The sequence below is a fragment of the Pseudorasbora parva genome, chromosome 17 (assembly GCF_024679245.1).
Source record: "Pseudorasbora parva isolate DD20220531a chromosome 17, ASM2467924v1, whole genome shotgun sequence".
NCBI lineage: Eukaryota > Metazoa > Chordata > Actinopteri > Cypriniformes > Gobionidae > Pseudorasbora > Pseudorasbora parva.
Genome location: NC_090188.1, coordinates 13,160,442 through 13,172,780, shown reverse-complemented (window position 1 = coordinate 13,172,780; position 12,339 = coordinate 13,160,442). Strand labels below are relative to the sequence as shown.

Sequence of the window (12,339 nt, the reverse complement as noted above, 5' to 3'; positions counted from 1 at the left end):
TTTTAAACAACCATGTAGGAATACACATAATGGCCATATTCCAGGTTGACAGTGTCAAGATTTGTCAAGCTCAAATTGTAAAAACAATGGTTGGAAGGAAGAACGAAGAATCATTTTCACACATCAATTGGCACCTCTGAATCCAGACCTTAAATTCATAAGTCATTCAAGTCTTTTTTTCATAAAGGGGTGTGCTGGAGTAAACTTTACAGATTGCTTAAGTCTTGCATTGTCAATACAGGATCGTTACAAAAACATTTTCAAATCAATTTTTGGTTGTTTAAGAAATTAAAAAATACACACAGCATCAATTACGATATGCTAGAAGCATAATAATTATCCAATTATAAATCCAAACAGCAATTTTTTATTTTTTTTTATGGCCGAGCAGTGATGTGATGTGAACACATTTTAATAAATTTGATTATTTAATGTCACATCTTATAATGACAGTACACTGCACAACTGAACATGCAAATTCGATGTAGCAGGCTTTAGCTACTGTTTAAACTATCTTCTTTTGCAGAATAACTGTAATAATAATAATTGTGTACACATAGGCAGATATGCAGCAATTACAACTGTAATACATTTTTCTATATAATTTCACAGTTGAACCTTCCCGAACCCACCATTAAACAACAGCAGCAAAAGAGTTTTGCAGTATAACATGAACACAAGTACACTATAGCATATTTATTTAGTGGGACCGGATCTTGTTTTAAATGTTTTTCAGATACCCACACTCTCAGAAAAAAAGGTACAGTGCTGTCACTGGGGCGGTACCCTAAGGTACAAAAGTGAAAAGGTACATCTTTGTACCTTACTAACCCCCAAATGGTACATATTAGTAACTTAAAAGGTACATTCTTTAGGAGTGCGAATTAGTACCTTAAAGGTACATAGTACGGTTTTGTACCTTAGGGGTACTGCCCCAGTGACAGAAATGTACCTTTTTTTTCTGACAGTGCAGTAGCTTTAATGCAAAAAATCATAATTTCTCCAAAGCAAAAGTCTGAAGAGGAGACTCAGTCTAGACTACTCACGTCCATGGGAATGGCACACATCTCAGTTAGAAATATGTCTGTTCCTACAGACTGCACCAGAGAATAAATTTAGATGCTCTTGCACCATATACTGCAGAGAGCGAACGAGAGAGTTGCGGGTGATAATATAAACCCCTCACCTTCAGATGTTTCCTCCCTCCACTGCCAGAACACATCTTCATTAATCACAGCATTCTTTTATTAGAACCTCCTCTTTGTATCTTCTGCACTGTGCTCATTTAAACAACTCTTCTCTCGCTGTCGTACATTTACAGTCACTGATGATTTCTTTTATCTGTTCTTCCTGTAAAATTCTCTCTTACTCCGTCCGTCATATTTAGCCCTTTAAAACAGTTGCTTGCTCTTTTGATTTTAAGCCCCTATAAACTGACTTCTCTTTTATCTATTCACTGTTTTAAATCGAATATTGCTCTATTATTTACCTTTCTGCTGTCTGTCTACTTATGTTCCCTGTTTGTTTCTGCTTTTATGACAGCATGGCATTTGGCCCAAGCAAAGCAGAGGAGGAAGATTATGAGGATGTCCCCATAAATAAAACATGGGTTTTATCACCAAAGGTCTACGAGAGCGACGTCACCCTTATCCTAAACAAATTACTGCAAGGTTATGACAACAAACTGAGACCAGATATCGGAGGCAAGTCATTTTTTGGAAAAAGTTGCGTGGTTATCCAGGCCCACACAGAATCTATGTACAATTCCTACAAATTCTGTCTAGGCCTATTTATGACCCTCAAACATAGTGTTACAGCTTAATGGGTAACTGCAAAATGTTAATAATTATAAGATAATGGTATCATTATTACGAAGCCTAATGAAGAGGAACAAAATTAAAATGTTACCCTCCGAGCAGTTCAGAGCTTCTTTGAAATTGCAGACGTGGACTGCAAAATAATGCATTTTTTGCTGTATTATATGAAGAGATGTTTGGCTGTAGGATTTTGCTGATGTTTTTCTTTACACCAGAGCTATGCAGGTCTCTTTGTTCTCAGTACATCAGTGTTCTGGAAGCGACAAAGCCGACTAGAGTTCAGTTATTTAAGAGGATTTATCTCAGTAGTGTTTGGGTACAATAGATCCAAATCACTATTGATCTTCCTTCTTTATCTGTGGTTCATGTGTCTGAGGTAGAGGGAGAGAGTTTAAGTATGAGAAGAACTCAGTTAATCAGCGCAGAGCATGTGCTGAATGATTGCAGGTGAACTAGCAGCGTTTGTCTTATTGTCAGTTTCTCTATGACTGGATTTTCTGCGACAGAAATATTTTTTGAAGATTCAGGCAGCTTTGACTGATTTGTGTGGCTGTTATAGGAAATGTGAATTGCGTTTGCAGCTCATTTCACTTTTGTAAATGGTATCGTATTTCTGAGTGAAAAGGATATTCAGTGAGAAAATTTGATTTTATCCACTGATTGGGGATTGTTACATGTTGGGACGGAGCCAGACTGAATGTGAGTTTGCTAAAAATTGCACTATTGGTTAACATTATTCAGTAGTCCACACTGAGTGATGCAGAAAGAGAAAGATAAAAAAAAAAGCTGAAGAGCGAGTTATTAAATTATTAAATGATACATTTCTTTTATAACATGCACTGATTAAAGATTCACAACAGTGGTGTGCATTAAGTATAGGGGCAGTTTTGATTTTATGAATGCATGCTGAAAACATGCTGTATATTATAAACATTTTTGATAAAAATAACTCAGATGAATGCATTATTGTACTGTTTTGATCTACAGGTGCTGGTCATATAATTAGAATATCACCAACAAGTTGATTTATTTCACTAATTCCATTCAAAAAGTTTTGTAAAACTTGTATATTATATTCATTCATTACACACAGATTGATATATTTCAAATGTTTTTTTTTCTTTTTTCTAATTTTGATGATTATAACTGACAACTAAGGAAAATCCCAAATTCAGTATCTCAGAAAATTAGATTACTTGAGACCAATACAAAGAAAAGATTTTTAGAAATCTTAGCCAACTGAAAAGTATGAACATAGAAATTATGAGCATGTACAGCACTCAATACATAGTTGGAGCTCCTTTTGCCTGAATTACTCCAGCAATGCGGCGTAGCATGGAGTTGATCAGTCTGTGGCACTGCTCAGGTGTTATGAGAGCACAGGTTGCTCTAATAGTGGCTTTCAGCTCTTCTGCATTGTTGGGTCTTGAATATCACATCTTCCTCTTCACAATACCCCGTAGATTTTTTTATGGGGTTAAGGCCAGGTGAGTTTGCTGGGCAATTAAGAACAGGGATACCATGGTCCTTAAACCAGGCACTGGTTGCTTTGGCACTGTGTGCAAGTCCTGTTGGAAAATGAAATCTGCATCTCCACAAAGTTAGAACAGTAGGAAGTCAGCAGCAGGAAGCATGAAGTGCTCTAAAACTTCCTTATATACGGCTGCGTTGACCTTGGACCTCAGAAAACACAGTGGACCAACACCAGCAGATGACATGGCACCATAAACCATCACTGACTGTGGAAACTTTACACTGGACCTCAAGCAATGTGGATTGTGTGCCTTTCCTCTCTTCCTCCAGAATCTGGGACCCTGATTTACAAAGGAAATGCTAAATTTACTTTCATCAGAGAACATAACTTTGGACCACTCAGCAGCAGTCAAGTCTTTTTTGTCTTCAAGAGTGGCATGACACAAGGAATGCGACAGCTGAAACTCTTTTGTCATGTCTGTGCGTAGTGGTTCTTAAAGCACTGACACCAGCTGCAGTCCGCTCTTTGTGAATCTCCCTCAGATTTTTGAATGGGTTTTGTTTCACAGTCCTCACCAAGGTGTGGTTATCCCTATTGCTTGTACACTTTTTTTCCTACCACATCTTTTCCTTCCCTTCGCCTCTCTATTAATATGCTTGGACACAGAGCTTTGTGAACAGCCAGCCTCTTTTGCAATGAGGTTTTGTGTCTTGCCCTCCTTGTGCAAGGTCAATGGTCGTCTTTTGGACAACTGTCAAGTCAGCAGTCTTCCCCATGATTGCGTAGCCTACAGAACTAGACGGAGAGACCATTTAAAGGCCTTTACAGGTATTTTGAGTTAATTAGCTGATTAGAGTGTGGTACCAGGTGTCTTCAATATTGAACCTTTTCACAATATTCAAATTTTCTGAGATACTGAATTTGGGATTTTCCTTAGTTGTCGGTTATAATTATCAACATTAAAATAAATAAACATTTGAAATATATCAGTGAGTCTGTGTGTAATGAATGAATATAATATACAAGTTTCACTTTTTGAATGGAATTAGTGAAATAAATCAACTTGATGATATTCTAATTATATGACCAGCACTGTAGATTTTATGTATTTTTATCTTTTTATTTGATAGTTTTGATTATTAATATAATTTAAATATATTTGTATTTGAAATTATATTCTAGTGAGACCGACTGTGATTGAGACGGCAGTGTACGTGAACAGCATAGGCCCGGTAGATCCTATCAATATGGTGAGTAGAAAATATAATACATTATGTTCAGAGGTGTAATATATATATATATATATATATATATATATATATATATATATATATATATATATATATATATATATATATATATACATATGCTCAATAAGTTATGACAACATAACTCTTTAACTCAAAATAAGTTAAGCAATTTCAACTTTTTTAAAGTTATGCAAGGTTCAACCTTTTTCATTCAGTGTAATGTAATTTAAGTGGAAATAACTTAAACATCCAAGTTGATTGTACTTAATTTAAGGCAGCAACATTTTTATTATATCCATTTCATGACCATCATATTCAGTCAAAAGAAATGCCCACATCATTTCACAGATACAAAAGCAACTGTAAGGCTTTTGCTTTTTTAGGAGTACACCATCGACATCTTCTTTGCTCAGACGTGGTACGACAGCAGACTCAAATTCAACAGCTCAATGAAACTCCTCATGCTGAACAGCAACATGGTGGGAAAAATCTGGATACCTGACACGTTTTTCCGCAACTCACGTAAATCTGACGCCCATTGGATCACGACACCCAATCGCCTTCTGCGGCTCTGGAGCAATGGAAGAGTGATGTATACTCTAAGGTAACATTGTGAACCGAGTGAATGGTGTTTGTGCGACAACAGTATGTGTCCTTGTATTCCTGTCCCGTAACATTTGCTTTTGTACGGAATTACACCCGCTGTCTGTTGCAGCACGTTTAAACCATTACATCTGATTCACATATTTATGTCAGGGGGGTTTGATCTCGGATGTCATAGTACAAATGTCAAAACCTGCACAAATGCACTCAAAAATGAAATGTCACAATCAACATTTTTGTTTGTTTTGCTATTGTCTATTATTCTTTTTTATTAGGTTGACTATTAATGCGGAATGCTACCTTAAGCTGCATAACTTTCCCATGGATGAACATTCGTGCCCTCTGGAGTTTTCAAGCTGTAGGTGTTAAATTCTTATGTCAATCTGTCACTCAGCCTCAGTCCTGTCCTGAGTGCTGCCGGGACGGGCAGCCAATCCCCACACATTGCCTCTGTCAGCCAACCATGCATTGCCAATATCGGTCAAACAGACCTTAACATTACAGCTGGCCTGTAGCAACTACCATCCTCCAACCTTGGAATGAGTGAGGTCAGAACCCATCCTTCTCCAGCCCGCTCTCCAACCCCTCTCTCCTCTTCTCAGTCTACATCATCCCTCCATCCGTTATTAGCACCATGCTTCAGCTTCTCATTTGTCATCATCCGCCGTGGGCATTGGAAGGGCATGGCGCGCTTTACACTAACAGAGTGCTACTCAATGCCATTCTGTCATCATTGTAACTTTGTCATTTACATACCGAAATAAAAGGTCACATGCAATCTGGTGGATGTGCTTTTTTCCATATGCAGATGGGTATCCAAAGAATGAGATCCAGTATAGATGGCAGCGTCGTTCGGTTGAAGTTGCAGACCAGCGGTACTGGAGGCTTTACCAATTTGCCTTTGTGGGCCTACGGAACACTTCTGATGTGGCAAACACTCAGTCTGGTATGAACATACAGATTGTAATAGTAATAATAGTAGATATTAAGTAAATATTAATAATAATAATAACATCAATAAATGAGCAGATATTAAGGAATCTAACTAACTAAGGAACTAAGGAAATTAACTAACATGAACTAACAATGAGCAAACGTTTAGTGTTTCATGTTAGTTCACAGTGCATTAACTAATGTTAATATTAGTAAATGTTGACATTAACTAATATTAATAAATAGATGTAATGTTCTTAGTTCATGTTAACTAATGTAGTTAACTAATTTTAATAAATAAAACATTATTGTGAAAGATTACCGATTAATATTATGTTATTATTATTAAAAATAGTATATTTGCAGTCATTAATTATAATAATAACAACAATACACAAGCAGTTATTTTTAATAGTAGATTTGGAAAATTAATAATTGGAAGATTTTTAGTTTACGTGAATGCATAATTATTATTATTATAAAAAATACATGTGCAGTTGTTTTTAATTATATATAATAGTAGTACATTTTGATTAATTGTTATTATTATTATTAATAAATAATAATAACATCTATGTTGCACAATTATAATTATTGTAAGTTAAAAAATGTATCTAAAATGTATTAATGTCTTGTATCAATAGGAGAATACGTGGTCATGACTATTTTCTTTGACCTGAGCCGGAGAATGGGCTACTTCACCATCCAGACCTACATCCCCTGCAGTATGATTGTAGTTTTGTCCTGGGTCTCTTTCTGGATTAACAAGGATGCTGTACCTGCTAGAACATCTTTAGGTAATTTAAAAAGCCTCAGAATGAATGCAAATTAATAGAAACATCAATCATATTTTGTTATATAATGTTAATGCATTACACAAGTTGAAATTTTTCAATGGGATGATCAATTTCTTCAATCATGATTGGCATAGGTATCACAACTGTGCTTACCATGACGACCCTAAGCACCATATCGAGGAAGTCCTTGCCGAAGGTGTCGTATGTGACAGCCATGGATTTATTTGTGTCTGTCTGTTTCATCTTCACCTTTGCTGCTTTAATGGAATATGGGACACTACATTATTTCACAAGCAATCGACAGAACAAGAAGACTAAATCAAGCCAAGCACAGGTGAGGTGAATGAATTTATTAAAGGGCCAGTTCATAATTTTATTACACTTATGTCATTCAAAGTGTGTGTTTTCTGTGGAAAACAAAAATAAATTCTGAATAATGTGCTGGTGGCTCTTTTCCATACAATTACAACCAATGGGAATCTTTTAAGCTTATAAAAAGATCACCATAAAAATGGTCCATAAAACTTGCTTGTGAAGACTTTGGCTACCTTTTGTGTGATGAACTGAAATGATTGAGTCAGTGAATTTCGTGAACCAAATCAGCGATTCATGAGGGAGTCACAGACCATTCGTGTGAAATGGATGAACCAAATCATTGCAAAGTCCTGATTCACAAGAATGGTTCACTGCTACTTCTCTCATGAGCTGAAATGTCACATTTTTCTGTGAAAATTTCCAAATCTATCATTTCAATCAATTCAACACTTTCATTATATTGAAAAGAATGGCAAGCATATTCCTTAAAAAATAAACAAATAAAAATAATATAAATTCACACAAGGATTATTAAAAGACAAAACATTAAACTGTGTTGATTTTAACACAGAACAAGTAATTAAGCACATTAAGTAAAGTAGCCGATCAATGATATGAGCAGCTATAGGGCTAAGAAGCTTACTAACAGCTCTTGATTGAATAGGACACATTGTACTTTTGTGTGCAGTTAAAGGGTTAGTTCACCCAAAAATGAAATTGATGTCATTAATGACTCACCCTAATGTCATTCCACACCCGTAAGACCTCCATTCATCTTCAGAACACACACTGTAAAAAATTATATGTTCAACAAGTTATGACAACATATTTTTTTCCATTGTTTTAACTCATCAAAATAAGTTAAGCAATGTTAAACTTTTTTAATTTTGTTAAGTTTTATTAAGTCAGTTTAACATAATTTAAGTTGAAATAACTTAAACATCCGAGTCGATTGTACTGCAAAAGTTCAAAATTTGCCTTTTTTTTACAGTGCAGTTTGATATTTTATATTTAGTCCGAGAGCTTATGAAAGTGTGTGCACACTATACTGTCCATGTTCAGAAAGGCAATGAAAACATCATCAAAGTAGTCCATATGTGACATTAGTTAGTTAATTAGAATCCCTTGAAGCATCGAAAATACATTTTGGTCTAAAAATTACAAAAACTACGACTGTGTTCTGAAGATGAACGGAGGTCTTACGGGTGTGGAATGACATTAGGGTGAGTCATTAATGACATAAATTTTAAGTGAAATTTTATTTTTATTTCATTTTTATGTGAACTAACCCTTTAATTGAGTGTGCTGTACACCGTCTATTTTGTTTTAGCAATGAAGCGGTATAGTGACATTGCTGTTCCTTTGTGTAGAAACCCAGCATGGTTAACATCCGACCAGGGACATCTCTGCTCCAGATGAACAATATTGCTCCCTACCATGAGGATGATGATTATGCATATGAATGTCTGGACGGGAAAGACTGCGCCAGTTTCTTCTGCTGCTTTGATGATTGTCGCTCCGGAGCTTGGCGTGAGAACAGAATGCATGTCCATGTCTCCAAAATTGACTCCTACTCCCGAATATTCTTCCCAACCGCCTTTGGCCTCTTCAATCTTGTCTACTGGATTGGATATCTGTATCTTTAAAGATGCGGGGCAAGTGGGACAGGGACTCAGTTGTAATATTTGCAAATCATCTGTAAATTCTCCATCTGCTAAATCCGGCAGCATAAATCTTTGAGAGAAGGGGACATGTGAGGCTTGAGTTGGATGTATTAATACTTAATGCGTCTTTAATTGTACATGAGATGTGATTTATTGCAGGATTCGAATCTTAGAAGGACAATTACAGTGATTCTGCATCGAAGCCAACTGAATATTACCAGCAGTCTCAGTTTTTAAGAAGGAAATGTGAACAGTTCGATCAGTTATGCAGGCCATATCAAACAGGTCTCATCTAACTTGCCTAGCTCAAAATTATCTCTTGAATATCCACCAAACTATCTGCAGATTTTTTGGAACTGCAATATTAGCAACACTAATGCAACTAAGTTAACTTCAGGTTATTATCTCTCTGGCTGAAGCATAATATTATTACTTGCAACAAAAAGAATATCGTATTTGTCGCTTCGGATAATTTATAGCTAGATACATGTCAGAAAACTAATATATGTTAACCTATCTGTTTTTATTTCTAGCTACATTTCTGTGTGACTTACCTGCATTCACTTGAGTACTAAACAAACCAAAGCATAGATATCTGAAGGTTATGTGAATTTAATTTTGTTCTGCTCAAGAATTACCCAGAAGCCATTTACCTGGAATTAGCCTTTAATTATACTGTGAAATGTTCTTGACTTGAACTAATAAGCTGTCTCTGCAATAGATGACAAAGAAATGCCAATGTGCCCAACGTAAAAGGGTTCATGTGTATTTTTATATATCGAACAAAAGGAACAGGGCAGCCTTTACAATGCACAAATGTTCAGTGTCCTTTAGTACAAATTAGAGTTCATCACTCTCTTGCGCATTCAAGACATCTCTTTGCGAATGGCTAGATTTCTATGAGCATAATTACATGACTCATCTGAGCTCCTATGGCTAATCAACCCACATTTGGAAACGGGTCTGATGGACTTTCTTCAGCAGAAGAGCTCCAGACAGACCTGAGTATCAAAACTAAAGCATTTGAAACCGTACAGTCCTGATAACACAAACCATGGATGCCTTCTATTGGTAACAGTCTAATTCAAGTGGCCATTTATTATGGATTTATCTTGCGTTAGGTTTAATCTGATCTCAGAGTCCTATTCGATTTGAGAAACAGATGAACAGAGCGCGTGAGCAAAAAGTGCTTGACTCTCAAAAGTCTTTTTCTCAATCTCCCGCTGCGATTTAGGCTTTTGTTTGTTTTTATCTATTACTGCTTCCATGTGGTTTGTCTTTTGCTGGATGTTATCTTGATCATAGTCTGCTCTGTTGTTTCCCTTTTTGAACATCTGTTATGTACTGTGTTGTGCCCTGTGTCGTGCCCTGTATATTCAATACATTTTCTTTCTTAATGACAGCCTCACAGTTTCAGACTCAGAGCGACAGCCAGATGATAGTACAAACAGAAAATCTATTTATATTTTTGTATATAAATAGATTATGGCAAGAATATCTATTAAACACCTTTAATAATACAGTTCAGTGACCTTCATGCATCCGTGTGAGCGTGTGCATGTTCGTCTGTACGTGACTCTGTCTCGCTCTGCTCTCCACTCAATCTAGGTGTTGTTGTCGTGTCTTCTGTAAGTGCTAACCTTCATGCTGTTTACGTGTGCATATGTTTTTGTAGCTCTGAACACTGTGAGTAATAAAACAGTGCCTGCAAGATATTAATAAAATTCTACGCTCTCTCAAACTCTGTTGATGATTTCACAACTTATCAAAATCCCAAAGCGTCAGGATAAAAAAAGGATGAATGTATTTCCCCTCAGGCAGACACACTCTTGTAATATTACTTTGTTAATACAGCAATTAGCTTTATAATTATTGCCACAAGTAAATGAGCATTAACATTTTCATAAGCACAAATTTAATTTCAGTCATTTATGGATCTTAATGGTTATTTCACACATGAACGAGGAATATAAGACAAGTTACTCCATCTTAGGGACCACATGACAAAACACTTCATATACGATCTATCTACAACATTAAACAAGTGATTTAACGGGCTACTTCTTTACCCTTATATCATTCTAAACCTGTATGGCTTTTTTATCTGTTAAACAAAAAAGGAGAAATTCAGTACATTCCACATTTCCATGTTTTCTATGGAACAAAAAAAATACTTATAGGGGGTGAATAAATGATGACATCATTTACATTTTTTGCATTAACTATCCCTTTAAATTGTTATGGAGCTATATAAACCTCTCCTGAGTGTATTATTTGTAAAAAGCTTATTTACTTCTCACACATTTGTATGTATTGGACGCATGACTCAAAAATTTCACAAAAATAGGGACCGCCCATTCTCTCTCCCACCCAAACTTTACTCCATCTGGCCTCTGCACTTTACTTTAAGTTCACTCCCTTCTTGACAGTTTAAACACAACTCTGTATACTTTCCTTCCATTCCCAGGTAGCCATTAAAGACTCTGTGATTATAATGCTTTAGGGTGAAAACTGCTGTTTAACTGTATGAGAATAGAACAAAAGCCTGCCATCACGAGAATAGAGGTTTATAGAATAGAGGTTTTGGAACTACAGACCACTTTCAGTCAGGTCTCTTCTCTATATTCTCAACTGTGATAAGCACAGTCCTTATCACTGCACTGTAAGAAGGCTTTGGTAAATAGAGTTGCTCTCCTCCGCTTGCAGAACCATTTCTTTGTAGCCTCTCCAATTCTCAAACAGCGTTAGAAATGAAAGATATGCTGCCTAGTGTACTATACTGTGAATAAAAGACAATTAAAAGGTGTACAGCACACAAAACTGTGAGAAATACGCTTGAAGAAAAGAAAAGTAAAGAAACATGCTGTAGGCTAGCTGTGAGATATTTACAACTGTTTACTCAGCAGCAGTAGTTAAAGCGGCATGAATAAACCATCTTGAACAACATGTTCTGCAGATGGTCAAGCTATAATTTTTTTATGTCTCAAACTGTCCTGTTCCTCCATAAAAGGATGTGCTTGTTTCTTCCATATGAGGACATCAATGCATAGCAAAAAGCTGCTATTCACCAATATTTCATGAAGAAAACACAGATGGACAGTATTTTTAGCATGAATACAGAGACAAGAGGTAACACTGAACTCTTAAACCGTGCCATTTCTGTGCTTGCAGAGACGGAGTGAGACACGGCACCACGGTCTAGAAAGAAAGTGTTTATATAGAAAGAAAGGAAAGGAAAATGAGCCCTTGCTGTCTAATTAAGTAGGCTCTCTGTCTATTTAATCTCACTTTTTGGGTGATTGCGTAACTCAGGATCTGACAGTCTACACCCAAATAAACAAATACCAGCATTAACTTCTTGAGCAATTTGATCTACAGTAGCTTGTCTGTTTAATCAGTCAAGTCAACTTTACAATGACGATTGTTTCAAAGCAGCTTCACAGTGTTAAACAGGAAAATACTGCAACAAAATTCGATTCGACTGTA

At 36.1% G+C, this 12,339-nt stretch overlaps 1 protein-coding gene across 1 annotated transcript in view; it reads left to right on the top strand.

Moving 5' to 3' along the window:
* Nucleotides 1-11,535, top strand: part of gabrg1 (gamma-aminobutyric acid type A receptor subunit gamma1) — a 13,159-nt gene extending 1,624 nt beyond the window's left edge. Inside the window, exons 2-9 of the mRNA XM_067422468.1 lie at nucleotides 1,543-1,703; nucleotides 4,474-4,541; nucleotides 4,925-5,145; nucleotides 5,420-5,502; nucleotides 5,953-6,090; nucleotides 6,722-6,874; nucleotides 7,009-7,208; nucleotides 8,560-11,535. Coding sequence (XP_067278569.1) covers nucleotides 1,543-1,703; nucleotides 4,474-4,541; nucleotides 4,925-5,145; nucleotides 5,420-5,502; nucleotides 5,953-6,090; nucleotides 6,722-6,874; nucleotides 7,009-7,208; nucleotides 8,560-8,835 — 1,300 coding nt within the window. The 3' untranslated portion in view covers nucleotides 8,836-11,535. The remainder of the gene's footprint in view (nucleotides 1-1,542; nucleotides 1,704-4,473; nucleotides 4,542-4,924; nucleotides 5,146-5,419; nucleotides 5,503-5,952; nucleotides 6,091-6,721; nucleotides 6,875-7,008; nucleotides 7,209-8,559) is intronic.
* Nucleotides 11,536-12,339: the final 804 nt, after the last annotated feature.